The sequence below is a fragment of the Ambystoma mexicanum genome, chromosome 7p (assembly GCF_040938575.1).
Source record: "Ambystoma mexicanum isolate Mex_15411 chromosome 7p, UKY_AmexF1_1, whole genome shotgun sequence".
NCBI classification, from domain to species: domain Eukaryota; kingdom Metazoa; phylum Chordata; class Amphibia; order Caudata; family Ambystomatidae; genus Ambystoma; species Ambystoma mexicanum.
Window position 1 is genome coordinate 874,403,904 of NC_090939.1, and position 15,443 is coordinate 874,419,346.

Genomic DNA, 15,443 nt, shown 5'->3' on the forward strand with positions numbered 1-15,443 from the left:
GCCGGGGTGCTTGGCACAGGCCAAGGCGGCCACGAGATGATCCGGGCAGGCGAAAAGGCGGGCAAACTGGTTATCCCCACGAGTCAAAGAAAGAAGACTCTTCGGGATGAAGATCTCGTCTGTCGTTGGAAGAAGTGGTGAGTCGGTTCAGCAGGGCTCCACCGGTGGTGTCGTCGTTGCAGGTCGGCTCAGCTTCTCCCTCTTCGGATTCTTTGGTCCTGTGGCGACGTCTCAAGTCCCAGTCCCCAAACCCCTGCTTTTATGCAGAAAACCCCCATTCATCAGTCCTAGCTGTCACTCAAACATGCTGGGCCAATCACACGAGTGCGACTTGAGTTGCCGAGGCAACTCAGTCCAGGGTGCCTAAACCCCCTCCCACACCCCCTTTGGTACCCAGACAGAGTGGCACCACTTTTGGAGGCTTTGTGGAGAAGCCCGCCAAAAAGTGGAACAAAGGGCTCGACTTGGGTTGGAGTCACAGAAGCGAACACAAACGCCATTTTGTAACAGAGTTCTGGCAGAAAATACCAACCGGTGAATTAATATTAAATAAACCGGCGGTATTTTTGAGGCTATGTTAAAAAGTATTATCTCGAACAATGGGAAAATCCCATAGGAATATATTCGCGGTTGAATGTAAAAAGTAGTATACACTGCCACCAGCCAAAACTCGCTCAGGGGGGACTGGACAGTGCCCCCTTGAACAACAGACCCAGGGGCAACCGAATTGCCCCTACCAGTACGCCCACAATATGATGGTTTGTACTGGTTCTGTTCACAATTTAGGACTAGTAAAGCCAATGGTGACTTTACATGCCCTCAGACAGTAGTCAGTCCCAGGGTACGGAGTCTGTTTGGGGGTCACTGACACCCCTGTGTTAAGGAACGGAGGGTGCTGTGTAACACATACCAAAAACACATGAAGCCCTATGGAGTAAAAGACCCCATAGCCCATAAAACACATTACAAAGTCAAAGGATATCTCAAATCATGTCTAAGAGTGGGAGAAAAAGAGTCACACTCTTAGCAGGAGAAAAAAATAAACGCCAAAAATCCAGCAAAGCTGCTGGGGGGACTCGCTAGGTTTTGGAAATTAGCCTTAACGGAGAATTCTCCCTAACAGTCCCCGACCCCACCAGGCCTGACGCAAGTCACGATATGGGGTAAACACCCTGCGACAGGGGTGCACATGATCATAACACCAAACACACAACCCAAGGTTCTGCTTCGGCGGCACTGTCAAAGCGTACCAAAGTACCAACGGAACAGTCAGACTTCGAAGGGATCCTCCGATTGGCATGATCAGCAGCCTTCCCCGCAACCGAAGCCACGGCCTGCGACTGGGCAATCCAAATTAAAGGCGGCTAACACTAAAAAAACACGCGACGGTCGAAGCACTCCAGGACGACGCTCAGACGCCGCTTAAGGACCCGGTGGTGCCGAAATCCACCGTTCAGCCGGTAGATGGACCAGATTCCCCGAGCATCACCAAGAGCATCGCAAGATTGCCTCGGCAGTTAGACCGAAGGAACGGTCGAAGGAGGTGGCAAAGCACAAAGAACAGCCTAGAGATGTGCCGAAAGACACACCACAGCGCCCTGAACCCTGCAAGGACTACGCTGAGCGTCCTGTGCCTTTTGTCAAGTACATTAGGGGCCAAATCTCGACAAAACAGGGAAGATGAACCCTTTCCTACCCTTTCCTCCCCTGGACCGCTCTGGTTCATCCTCCTGGACCAAGGAGAAATTTGAGGGATGGATGGACAGATTAGAGAAATGTCTCTCATTCTGAGAAGCTTTACACCTGTATCGAAGTGTCAAAGGACCTTGGAAGATCTACACGAGGATTATATTTGTGTCCTCACAGATGTAATGGACACATGATCAGGATGAGGATGCCACCTTTCTGGAAAACTACAATGTGGATGACCAGATAGACAATTGGGAAGACAGCCGTCAGGTTGATACTCAACCTTGGACTTCCTTTTCTCCCACCCAGGACCCCGATGCCCTGCGCATAGATCGACCATGTCCCCCCCCTTTGATTTACCCCCCGCCCCCCCCCCCCGCACCTCCCCGACTCCACTCTGGCCCGCCAAGCCACCCCAGTGGACAATCAAATGGCGTTTAACGCCATCTTGAAAAAGGTTGCTGACCATTTTCAGATCACCACTCAAGAAGTTTTACCAGATTCTGATGTTGTGGAGGATATACTTAAAGAAAAATCTCCGGCCAGCCAGGCCATCCCTTTGTTGAACTCTACTAAGAGGAGATTGGCACCTTCCTTGTTAACACCAGCCCAAACCAGAGCGGTGAACCCTACGATGGAAAAGTTGAGTTCTTCACTGACCGACCCTGCCTACATCAAGGGACATGCCACTCCAGATTCTTTAGTGGTTACCACTACTAAAAAACGGGCTGGTGTTCCCCTGTTTACAGGAGAGGCACCACCCACTAAGGAGTCCAAGAGACTATATGCACTGGGAAAGAGGGTTACAACAGCTGCTGCGTTTTCCACACAAATAGCTAATAACACCAGGCTACTGGCCTGCTATGCAGACGTCCAGTGGAACCTTCTGCAAGTAGGCCTTCAGGAAGTGGCAGAACCTACACGGACCATGTTGCTCGCCATCATTTTGGAACGCAAGCAAGTCAACCAGAATGTGCTCAAGAACACTCTGGATGCTGCAGAGACAGCGGCAAGAACCCTGGCACAAGGTACTTTGCTCAAGTGACATGCACGGCTGAGGAACTCCAGTTTCAAGCTGGAGACCCAAGCAGACCTCATAAACAAACCCGTTGAGACCAACCTGTTTTGCAAGGCAGTGGACGATGCACTGGAAACAGCCAAGAAAGAACATGAAACGCTCAAGTCCCTTCAACAGATGACCCAAAAACCCTCTCCTCAGAAAGGAAGCGGCTCCCGCTGGTCCTTTTGTGGGAAATCTCGTTTTTCCCAGAACCAGTATAATACTGGAATTCGAGACACGGGTCTAATACCTCCACCCCTTATCCACCCAGAGGACAGCGGCATGGCAAAGGTAGAGGACGAGGTTCCAACCCGAGGCGTCCCGGCCAGAAATGACCTTTTGGATCCATGTCCCCTCCCATGCCACCCCGGTCGTGGGGCGTATAACCTTTCTTTACTGCATGGGAGGGGGTAACAGACCAGTGGGTACTCAAGACAGTCGCCCACGGGTACTGCATAGAATTTGCCTGACCGCCAAAATGAAGAAGCCTGACGCCAGACCACCTACGGATCCTGCTAGAAGAGGTGGAGACCCTTCTAGGAAAGGACGCCATAGAAGTCGTCCCTGTTCTACAGGTAAACTAAGGTATTTATTCAGTGTACTTCCTTGTACCCAAAATGTATCTCACCATGCGGCCTGTGTAAGACTTGCTCCCAGCGAACAAGCTTGTCAAACCTCAAAAGTTTCATATGGTCCCTTTACAGGCAGTAATCCTGTTGTTCAAACAGGGTATTACATGGCAACACTGGACATGAAAGATGCATACTTACATATTTCAATGTTGCCAGCGCACAGAAAATACTTAAGGTTCATGATGGAGGACAAGCACTATCAGTTAAAAGTGCTCCCCTTCGGCATCGCCTCAGCACTGAGGGGGTTTTCAAAGGCAGTAGCAGCAGCACACTTGTGCAGACTATCCATCCCGGTTTACCCTTACCTCGATGACTGGCTCATAACAGTGGAGTCCTGCAAAACATGCCTATTGAACACGCAGAAGACAATAGAGCTCTTATTCAGTCTGGGATTCTCCATCAAGAAGAAATCCTGCCTAGACCCCAGTCAAGTCAGTTTCTAAGGGCTCTAATTCGAACGAAAGACGGCCTCGTCTTCCCCTCCAACAAGAGGGTTCAAAACCTGTTTCAGATCCCTCAGTATGTAGCCAGTCGGGAAGTGATGGTACGGAAAGCCATGAGACTTAAGAATGATGGCGTCTTGCATTTATTTAGTTTCTCACGCGCATCTGCCTCCCATGCAAGAGTGGCTCAACAGCCAGTGGTGTCAGGCCAGCGGACAATGGGAAGATTTGGTAGTTGTCTCGCCAGCCCTCGGACGAGGGAAAACCTCTTGAAAGATGACCTTCACCACCCCCACAGTAGAAGCCACTCTCACAGGGTGGGGAGCGGGGGACCTTCACCTGCTTCAGCAGACGGTGCACGCCGTGTGGACCCCACAATTAGCGTCCAACCACATAAATCTGTTGGAGCTATTAGCGGTATTAAAAGCGCTGAAATCTTTTTTTTGTTTTTTTTTTGTTTATAGTTTTACAAGAAAACCTTTACAAAATCGTATATAAAAAATAAGTTACAAGATATAAAAATACAATTAAAAACAAGAAGAAGAAATTACAGGTGATCGTAATATAGCAAATAATTCATCAAGAATGTTTCAAACAGTTACAGAGGGAAGACAGTCCTGATCTTGACAAACAGCACCACAGCTATGTACTACCTGAACAAGCAAGGAGGCACACTCTCTCCAGGGCTATCCAAGCTGTCCCAAAACATTTGGATATGGGCTCTCAAACACAGGATGTTCCTGTTGTCCCAACACATTCCAGGGGAACTCTTATCTTCTGGCAGCTGTGCTCAGCAGAGATTTCCCACTGCCGCTAGAGTACGAATGGCGACTACACAAAGTCATTGTCTCCGTTTTCGAAGAATGGGGCTTCCCAGAGTTCGACTTGTTCGCAACTCTGGAGAACGCTCCATGCCAAGATTATGCACCCAGATACTCACAGAACCGCTTCAAGGGTAACTGGCTCTAGATAACCTGGTCAGGGAGATTTGTTTATGCTCCCCTCCCACCCCGACTCCCTTACCCAACAAGATTGTGCACAAGATGCACCAGGAACCAGTCACCATGATATTGGTGGCCCCCATGTACCGCCAAACCTGGTGTTCTCCTGATGGAGATGTGCCTCTCCCCTCCTATGAAGCTGCACTGCCCATACATGTTATCTCAGGACATGAGGGGAGCACTGCACCCATGCCCGCAAACTCTGAGCACAACAAATGTCGTACCTTCCCGCATTCCCACAGGTGTCCCGACGACAACTGTACCGCACATGTGTGGTTGCACTTATCTGGGTGCTAAGGAAAAAGGCTAAATCACTGGTAACCCCAAGTCTTTCAACAGCATATTTTGCTGGGATTTGCTCTTGTGGACAACCTACAGATTTGGGCCCGAGGTGTTGCATTTCCGAAAAGAAGACATCCGTGGGAATCCAGAGGTCTGACTTGAGCAAATCGGCTCAGAATTTATTACCCACAATCCACGGCAAAGTCCGAAATTTGACGGGGAAACACAATTTTCAGACATTTCCCACCGTCAACCCACTGAAATACGCTGGCAACACATGTCCTGCCTTCCCGTGTTCCCACAGGTTTCCTGACGAACGGTACCTCACATGTGTGGGTGCACTTACCTGGGCGCAAAGGGAAAAGGCTAAACCACTGCAATCCCCCAAAGGGTTTGGGGAGATAACCTACAGATTTGGGCCTGGGGTGTCGCAGCAACCAAGGAAAACGTGGAACGCCATGCATTTCCGAAAAGAAGACACCCATGGGAATCAACAGAGGTCTGACTTGCATGAATCTCCCCTGAAATTATTAGGCACAATCCCCAGCAAAGTCTGAAATCTGGCCCAAAAAAAAAACAATTTCCAGACAGTTCCCACCTGGAAACGACTGAAACATGCGACCAACACATGTCCTACCTTGCCACATTCCCACAGGTGTCGGGATGAAAACAGTACCTCACGTGTGGATGCACCTACCTGGGTGGAAAAGGAAGTGTCTACTGTCAACAAGTCCAATGGCAGTCCCAAGGAGCCCCAGCAGGGTCCCCAACCTTTCCCAGAGGGAGAAGCTGTAATGCAGGCCAGCCAGAGCTCCATGAAAGTCGGGGGTAATGTGCCTGGCCTTGGGCAGCTGTCTCCCATGTGGGTTGACCATCCCCAAGTGCAGAAGCAGTCCCAGGAAGCCTTGGCAGTGTCCCCGTCCTGTTGGCTGGGCTTTGTTACAGAATTTCTGCTTGGGGGGGGGGGGGCCCTGCCAGGAGCTCCCCGGTGCTGCCGCTGTGATTGGGGATGGTACACCCACATGGAAAACTAATGCCCACGCCCGGGGACATCACCTCCAACCGCCCTGGAGATCTGCGGGGATGGATGGGGGCACCTCATGTACCCCTTCCTAGGGGCAGAGGTCTGACCCCAGGGAGGGCTACATGAGGTGCCCTCCATCCATTTGGGATGGGGGGAGAGGGCCACCCCCCCCACTTAAAAAAGAGATCCCTGGTGGTCTAGTGGCATTGATAGGCGCGGATTGAGTGCTCCACGCCCGATATGCGCCCAGCAATGCTTCAAATAAGGCGTCACTGGAAAAGGGAGAGTAACCCCTTTCCAACACCTCCCTCAATGTGAACGACACAATAATGCTGCAGATCGAGGGAGAAAAATGTGGCCACTCGCCTTCTCATTTCACTACAGCACCCGAAGATGGCTGCTGCAGTGAAATTTACCTTGTTTCATGTCAGCACGCATTACATTTGCTGATGTATAGTGAAATGTTGGAGAAAGGCCTCTCTGCCAAAAACCGAACATTTTCTTCGAGATGTGGCATACTTAAACGAATGTGAGGAATATACCATGACTGTGACACTGAGATGTCGCCCAAAGGACATATGGGCCCCATTTAGAATGTACTTATGTGAAATGGCCTCTGATGGAGACATATCTATGTGAACAAGTTATGATACCTGAGCTATGAACTTTTTTCTAAAATGGCGTTCGTGTCCGTCTCTGTAACTCTGACCAAGGTCGAGCCCTTTGTTCCACTTTTTGGGCGGGCTTCTCCACAGAAGACCTCCAAATGGTGCCACTCTGTCTGGGTTCCACAGGATGTGTGAGGAGGGGAATTGGCACACTGGACTGTGTTGCCTTAGCAACTCAAGTCGCACTCTATTCTGATTGGGCCAGTGGTGAGCCGCCCGGCTCACCACTTCGCATGTTTGAGTGACAGCTAGGCTGTTGAATGGGGGTTTTTCTGCATAAAAGCAGGGCTTTTGGGACTGGAACTTCAGAAGTCGCCACAGAACCCAAGAATCGGAAGAGGGAAGAAGCTGAGCCACCTGCAACGACTACACCACCGGTGGAGCCCTGCTGCAACGACCTCACCACTTTCCCGACGACAAGAGATCTTCTGCTGGAAGAGTCTTCTCCCTCTGAGCTGGTGGGATCAACCAGTTCGCCCTTTCACCTTCCAAAGATGTCTCTTGGTCGACTCGCCCATGCCACGCACCCCGGCGACCGACTAGCCAAGCTTCACCACTTTGACCGTGAATAAAAGGAACACACCTTTTACCGACGAACTCCGCGGCTGGTCTCTTCTCTGAGCAGTGCAACGACTACAAGGTTCCTCTTCGACGAGATCTTCTCTTCCCCTGGTCGAATCCACGACTTTCATCCACTGCCAGGAACAACTGCCACCGCTGGAGCTTCCTCTCTTTAAGGTACTGTGTTCCACCTGGCCTCGCTTTCTTCGGATTGCTAAAGGTGACCCTAAATTCTTGGCTTTCCAACTGGGTTGGCCCCAGACCTTCTAACCTTACTACTTGAACCACCCCAACCTTTTTTGAACTCTGCAAAGACTTTTAGTGCATTTTAAACCGTATGATCCTGGGCACATTTCGCTTTGCTCCATTTAAAGTGGGCCTGGCCTATGAACTTTGGCTCTACAGTGTATACTGCCTTCACTGACTTGCTTTGGACTTACAAAAGTGTTGGGAACTGTTTTATTTTTATGCTCTGCCTTTTTCTCTCCCTTTAACCTAACTATTGGAGTGCCATCTAGGTTATGGGCTCACATCTGTTTTAACAAATAGTGGTGTTTTAACTCTGACTTGTCTAATAGTTATTAAGGGAGGTGTTTATACTTTATCTGACTGAGTTTGGATTTGCTTTTGATTTAGAGTGTTAGTGTATTACCTAAAGTGTGTTTTAAATAATTATATACTTTTGATACAAAGCTCTGGTCAGTGTTTGCTTGTTCCACTGTGTTTTTAGCCCTATTGTGTATACTCTATATACTGTCTTGCTCTTCTTGAGAGAAGTCTGACTGTTCAGCCACAGCTACCAGGTAAATCTGGGTGGTACAGACTGCTACCAATTGGGTTTACTGCTTACTCCTTTAGTCTTAATCTTTTTGCAGTGGTCCCCAAGGGAACTGCACAGGATTCTGTCTAACGCTCCTCGCATAGCCTGGGGTTGGATTACACTTTTGGGCGCTCCCTGCTTTGCAGGGATCGCACAAGGTGAAGTGCCAAAAAGGACGAGCTAGCTTGTCCTGGGCACTTAAGGGGTTGAATATAGTTTTTTGTATAAAAAGTTTACTGTACCAGTTCAATACCTCTGTTCACCTCCTGGTAGCTAGGCCCGGGCTGCCATGCCACACTACCATTTAGAGCCGTACAGGTCTGTATGGTTGTACAAGCTTTCTCTATCGCAACAGGACCCATAGATCATCAGGAATTAGTCTTGCCCATCAGCCGTAGAAAACCTTTTTCTGAGACCACTGCAGCTAACCCAACTCCTTCCCAGCAACAACGTTGCCACTTTGCGGGAACACATTGGCATGCATCGAAACATGTGATCAGCCTTGTCATACTGTTAGGAGGCACTCGGTTTCTGGCAAAGATCGATGAGAAAGGAGGCACTCCTACCCAACATCCTTATGATAATCGAATATAGCATTGGTTATACATTTTCAATAGCCTATTTGGGAACCTATGAGCTAATATTTCCAAATTACTTTTCATATGAGTTAGGCAAGATTGTATGCAGTACCCTTTGAGTGCAATACAATAACCCTGACCTCGGCAATAGGGACCCAACCTTTGGTATAAGTCTGAACTACACAGGTCGGTGGTGTGGTCGAGCAGCCAGGCTTATCTCAAGAGGGGTCAATGTGAGCAGTAATGTTGTGACAGTTTCACAATACAGTTGTCCAAATAAACACTTATACTCAAGGTTTCTTGATAAAAAAAAAATGATCAATATAAGCCTTCTTCAGAAAGGGAACAAAACATGTAACACTTGTACTTCAAAAAACACTTTGATTCTATAAATCAGATGATGCCCAATGGGGATGGCACCCAGAAAATTCCTACACACTCAGGTGACTTAAATAGCTAGGACACTGTGGACATCGATTTATCACTGGTACATTTGGAGTAATGAGTTTGGTGGAAAAGATAGAATGGAGGAATAAAACAAAGGTTAACAAGTCATAAACAAGTACTTTTAGAAACCTTCCAGTGCAGAGTAAATTAACCCTTTCATGGGGGTAAAGCACAATGTTGAAAGTGAAGTCTCTCAGGGAGCCAGGACAACCAATGTTAATTGCACAATGTCAATGGGAGCTGAAGATCTTCTTTTGCAGGTAGGTAAAACGTCGTGCAAAATGTTTGTTGAAAATAGAACACTTGAAGGGCCAGAAGCTGAGAAGCTGAGAGGCTTGTGAGGGGCAAAGCTTTAGCAACTGTGCAATGTAATCAAGATGGGTCTCATCTGAGAGCAAGCAAGGCTACAAAACAAGAAGTAAGTTCTTAGACTTTACAGTACCTCTGGTTAGAAGAAATGGTTCCCACTGGCTTCTGTTCCTGTACAGCTCTGCAGATCCTGTTGTTCCTGAGCCCTAGTCGTGGGGGCAAGAGGGAGGACGTTTGGGGACTCCTGCTCTGTAGCGGAACGGTCCGCAGCAGCAATGGGCAAACTTCAATTCAGCGGTCCTTCAGTGTTTCAGCTCCTCTGTTCTGACAGCAAATAGCAACACTGTGGTTCTCGGATACCACTTCAGACTTTCTTTGCTTCTGGGGTCCAGCACTCTGAGGTGGCTCAGGCTTGGTCAGTCCTGCACCAGGGAAGTCCGGAGGATCTTCCTAGTGCTCCGGTCTGACTTAAAAGCAACGCACACAATCTGGTGTTCCACTCCCTGTCTCTTCAGTTCCAGAAGCAACTGCAGTGGAAATGCCACCAGCTTTGAGAGGATGTCCAGACGGGCTTACTTTGGAGGGACAAGTCGTCCTTGCAGGGCTTCTCTAGTCAAGCGGAATTTGGAGTTTCAGCACAGCAGAAGGGCTTCACCGGGCAAACCAACGGTCCAGGAGTTGCAACAGGCGTCTCTTCCAAGTTCTTCTTCGGATTCCTTCGTCCAGTGGTCAACTCTGCCTTCCAAGCCAAAAAGCCTTGCCTTTTATGCAGGTTTCTCCCATTCATTCCATCCTAGCTGTCAATCACACATCAGGGTGGCTGTCCTTGCCGGACAGCCAGCTGCCCAATCACCTTAGGGTGCATTTCTGTAACCAAGGGGATTAAGCACAGGGAGTTCGGGCACCTCCCTCACTTCATCTCCTGCCAGACATACTGGAGCCAGAGGCGGGGATTCACTCGGAATCATGCCAAAGACCAAACAAAGAGACCAAACCTGGTTTGGCGCGCAGAGGAAATCTCAAGAAGGACCTTTCCAACAAGAAATGGCGACAAAAGACGACCAGGGCCATTTTGACAAAATGGGCACCAATGGGTGCTTCACTGCAGCTGCGAACGCAGCTTGCGGTAAACACCCACAATGGTAGTAAAAAGTAAACCACTGCCACCAGCCATTAATTGTAGAAAAGGTAACATAAAAATGTTACATGAGAAACTAGACAAAGGGGATACTAAGTAACCCCTCCAGCACCCTATGGTAATATGGTGTGTGCTGGGTCCAGAAAGTTAAACAATGTAAGGAAAGTAAATTTCACTTGACTCCTCTTGGAAACAGTAGTTTATCCAAGAGAAGGTATTTAAACCTTTGGGCAATCTAAAATTGCCCTGTGCCACTGCACTGAAGGTGCTGTGGGACACAATCCAAAGATGAGGCCTATGGAGTTTGTCAGACTCCAAAGTCATAAACACGAGAATAAATTGCATTAAAATTATGAGATAAAAAGTTGTAAAGTCCAGCAAAAAGAGCTGGGGGTCTTCAAGGTAGAAGGGAATTGCCACGTTTCTGAGATTTCTCTCCAACACTGATTGCCAATTTGTTTGTTTCTCAACTGGAACAAGCCTTGTAGATTTCTGCCATAGATCACGGTCTTGGTTCTACTCTAGCTCAAGTGAAATGGTGTTTTTTTTCTTTCTTTTGATCTTGTCAATTTGTTGTGTGATTAGAGGTTTTGCTGGGGGTGGGGCGGCGGATGTTGACGGGGCTCTAGCCCCTGGTCCTTTGGTTGTAGCCCCGGATAGAATCTCAGTGGCTACCAAAAGGCTAGCTAGCTCTGAGTCCTGACACTAGCATTGCCTCAGATCTTTTCCCGACCTAGCAGCAACACCCCTGTCTGTGATGTAAATTCTGATGTTGATTTTCACACCAAACCTTACCAGGATCGTGCAACAAGTTCTAGTGTGCAATCTTAGTATGAATTGCTCTCAGCAATTTTGGGATTAAAATGTAAAATTACAACTAGCTTTCAACTTTGTCATACTTGTGTCTAGGCTTCAACAGCTTGTAGTGATCTTTTCTGAAAACTATGTATAAGTTATTTTCAGGTCCAAGTATTGGACTTTTTTATCTGGTTTGTTTACACTTTTAACCTATTTATGAACAGGAAAGAAATATAAAGGTTTTAATGTGGGCGTTTAGTGGAACCTTTTGAATGTTTTACTTCTATAGGGTTGTTCTGTAATTTGAGTTTGTAGCAAGTTGCATTTCCCAAATGAAAAATGTACATAATTGTTCTTTGCATCAATCTCCTCGTTACAGCAAACTATTTCAAGTCTTCTGAACTAACACTTCATGAGCGTTTTTCCAAGTTGAAAGACAAACCAGTGGAAGAAGTGAAGGAAGCTTCGGTGCGTCCAGATCCAGAAATTCACAGGTATGCCGGACTGTCTAGGAAGGGCTTCACTAATATGGTGTCTTTCTATTGTTTGCCGGTGTTGAGTTGTTATGAACGATTTTCCTTTTTTGATGCTTTTTAACCTCGATCTCAGATCCCACTTCAAATTTGCTGGCTCACATGTTTTTTCATGACCCTTGCAAGTGAGATGCTTTTTCCACACTTGCAACTGCAATGCCAAGTCTTTGAGTAATACTGGTCAGTCCCTAAGGCGAACGGCACAAAGGGTGACTGTCCCAGTTTCTATCATTATATGTGGCACTACCACCACCCTTATGCATACTACTGTAGGGGGACCCTGTCCCCATTCCCTTTTCTCTGAATGTTTTTTTCCTCTTAAGATGGTGTTCCTGATAGGTTGGTGGCTTGCATGGTTTTCTTTTATTGGTCTAATATGCACCTTTTGATAACACAAAGGTGTCTCTTAACCTACTGCAATGGCAATCTTCCTCTTATTCAAGGGGTAGAAATAGTTGTGTGATGTCTAGAGTCTGGAAAAGGGCCACTCTGTTCTTGAAACTGGAGAAGGCTGGTTAAAGGTGCAGACACCCTAATACACATCCTCATCCAGAACGCAGCATCCACTTTCCTTCCTGTTGTAGCACCATTGGTTTATCAAATTCTGTGATCCTTTCAGAACTATCCTTGCACCCGAGCCAGCTCCATATTTCAACTGTGAAAAGCAAAGGTAAGGAGCCCCATTGTTGCCAATATTTGTGCTTACCTTCATTTTAGGTCTCTTTGCTTTCCAGCACTCCCTGGCCTTTTTCCTTTCGCTCAACCCAGCCCCAACCTCTAGTACCATGCCCACTGCTTTACTTGCATTCCCGGACCTTGTAGCCTTTCTCCTTCCACTTAGCATTTTGAAAGCTGAGCTTTTCTCTTGAATTGCACAAACCGGAGAGACTGAAGGATCTGCATGACACGAGAAAGCAGAACATTTACAGACAAAAGGAGGAAGTTGTATTGAAGGGGCAAGGGCAAAGATGGATACTATGTAGGCCCAGTGTGTGAAGAGAACGCAGGAAATATGCCTTTTCTTGACTCACCGGAAGTACCAGCATTAGGCCGGCAGGGGCAGTCTGCGGCCGTAGTGCCCCATATCATGAAAAGGCAGGAAATGACACTGCAACCAAAAAGAAGCATACCAATGACACCATTACATTATTTTCTAGCATTTGGAACTCGCTTTACAATTTACATTTCTGACACTTGTTGGGGCAGAGTTCAATTTTTTAAAGTTCTACTGTAACATTTAATAGGCCCTTATACACCTACGTACCACCCCCTTCCCCCCATACGGTTTGGGCGTCTCCGTACAGGGACAGGCTGGAGCCTTATGCACTGCACAATTCGCACTTCCCCTTTACATTTTAATTTATACATACATAGGTGTGACCACGCACGCTAACCCTGCCCCATGGCACCAACTTCCATCCCTTTCTTCTGTGCAACTGGAATGAACGTCTAGCTTTTCATTAGTGCCCCGTCCTTCAGCTTTCTGCCCCATGTCTGGTTTACCTTGATTTGGTTGGTGCACGTCATGTGGCACTTCTTTCCCTGCGTCAGACTCCCATACGGGTGTCTTTTCTTTTTGCTTTCTCTTGCTAGCCTTGTGAGGACTACAGTTCCCAAGGGTAGAAAGGATCGCATCCCCACCTTATGTGGAGGGGTGGCCAGGAAATACTGGGTATCCCCTTTCTCATTGTAACTAACGTTTGTTACAAGGACAAACCTGCCTTTTAATGGCTTCTGGCAGTGAATCTTTTAACTAATTTTGGGCTGTTTCCCACTGCGTGCACTCCTTCGCATCTTAGGCCCCCCCCCATCTTGTCTTCGCTTCCCCTCCCAGCATTTTTCCTACCTTCCTCTCGCATCTTCGTTCCTTCGTTCTCTGACCTATCATATTGTCATCTTGTGCAGCGTTTCCCTGGTCTTTACTTTGTTTTCTCTACTGTACCTTTGCATTGCCTGCATTCTTCTACTTCTTGGTTCCTTAGTTGTGTACTGTGCCTTTGTTGGATTTCTGTACTGTAATTTGTCACTGCCGTTGTTTTTCTGTACTGTATTAACATTGTGCTGTTCACAGCTACAGTAAAGCACCCAAGGGTGCCATTTTTGTAAAAGTGGCCCCAGTCATCTTTTTTTGCCATTTCTTTGTGAAAAGGTCCTTCTAGAGAATTTCTCTGCGCGCCAAAGCAGGTTTGGTCGCTTTGTTCATTTCACCTTTGGCGGGATTCAGGAGTGAAGGATTGCAAGGAGAATATCCTCAAGGGGGAACCTTTTTGGCAACCATGGCCGGAGATGACTGTAGTGACTGACGACTCACTCACGGAGTGGGGAGCCCACACCAACGATCTGACAATCAGCGGTCGTTGGTCTCCATCAGAGTCCAAACTACACATCAACGTTTTGGAGCTGAGGGCAATCATACTAGCGCTGAAGGCCTTTCTGCCGTCTGTACAGCGAAAGAAAGTCCTAATAATGACGGACAACACAGTGGCCATGTACTACCTCAACAAAAGAGGCGTGGGTTCACTCCCACTGTGCAGAGATGCAATGCAGCTCTGGTTCGGGGCAATCCAAGAAGGAAACTCTATCGGCTGTTCATCTAGCCGGAGAGTTGAACACAGCGGTGGACGCTCTGAGCAGGCAGAGCAGTCTCCCACGAATGGGAGCTAGCTCAGGAAGTGCTTCAAGAGATCTTCGCCCTTTGGGGAACCCCTCAAGTGTATCTGTTCGCGACCAGTGCTAACTGGAAGTGCGAACTGTACTGCTCAAGGGAATTTCCTCTGAGAGGAGCTCTAGGGGACGCGTTCGTAGTGGACTGGGTATGTCCACTCTTGTATGTGTTCCCTTCTGTACCCGTGATTCCTTAGGTGATCAGGAGGTTGAGAAAGTTCAGGAAAACCATGATCCTAATTTCCCCGGATTGGGCCAGGAGGACGTGGTACCCGGACCTTCTGGACATGTCCATCTGCCCTCCAATACGTGAGGATCTTCTCTTGCAAGAGGAAGGTCTGGTTCTCCATCCAGAGGTCAAGTCACTCGGCCTTCACGCATGGTTTCTGAGAGGCTGAGATGTAAGAATTGGGACCTCCCGGATGACGTAATGGAGATTTTGCTTTCAGCCAGAAGGCCAGCAACAAAATCCCTGTACCAGTGTCGTTGGAACAAGTTCAGTAACTGGTGCAGGGATAAGAATGTGGAGCCATTCCTTTGTAATACTCCAACAGTACTTTCTTTTCTCTTACACTTAGCCAATTTGGGGCTCTAAGTTGGTACTATAAAAGGATATTTGGCAGCGCTATCCATCTTTTCCTCGGAAGAGGTGTCCCATTTTAAAATGCCGTTAGTAATTCAATTCTTGAAAGGGCTAACAAATGTGTAATCCACCCCTCCGCCCCAACACCTTTTCACATGCCTATTTGGGATTTTAATTTAGTCTTTAAATTGCTCATGTGCCCCTTTCGAACCT

The 15,443-nt window shown here is 47.8% G+C and overlaps 1 protein-coding gene across 7 annotated transcripts in view; it reads left to right on the top strand.

Moving 5' to 3' along the window:
- Window positions 1-15,443, top strand: part of BCLAF3 (BCLAF1 and THRAP3 family member 3) — an 856,420-nt gene that overhangs the window by 291,572 nt on the left and 549,405 nt on the right. For all 7 annotated transcript variants that reach the window (XM_069637104.1, XM_069637097.1, XM_069637096.1 and 4 more), the window contains one exon: window positions 11,830-11,944. In XM_069637104.1, the coding sequence (XP_069493205.1) occupies window positions 11,830-11,944 (115 nt within the window). The remainder of the gene's footprint in view (window positions 1-11,829; window positions 11,945-15,443) is intronic.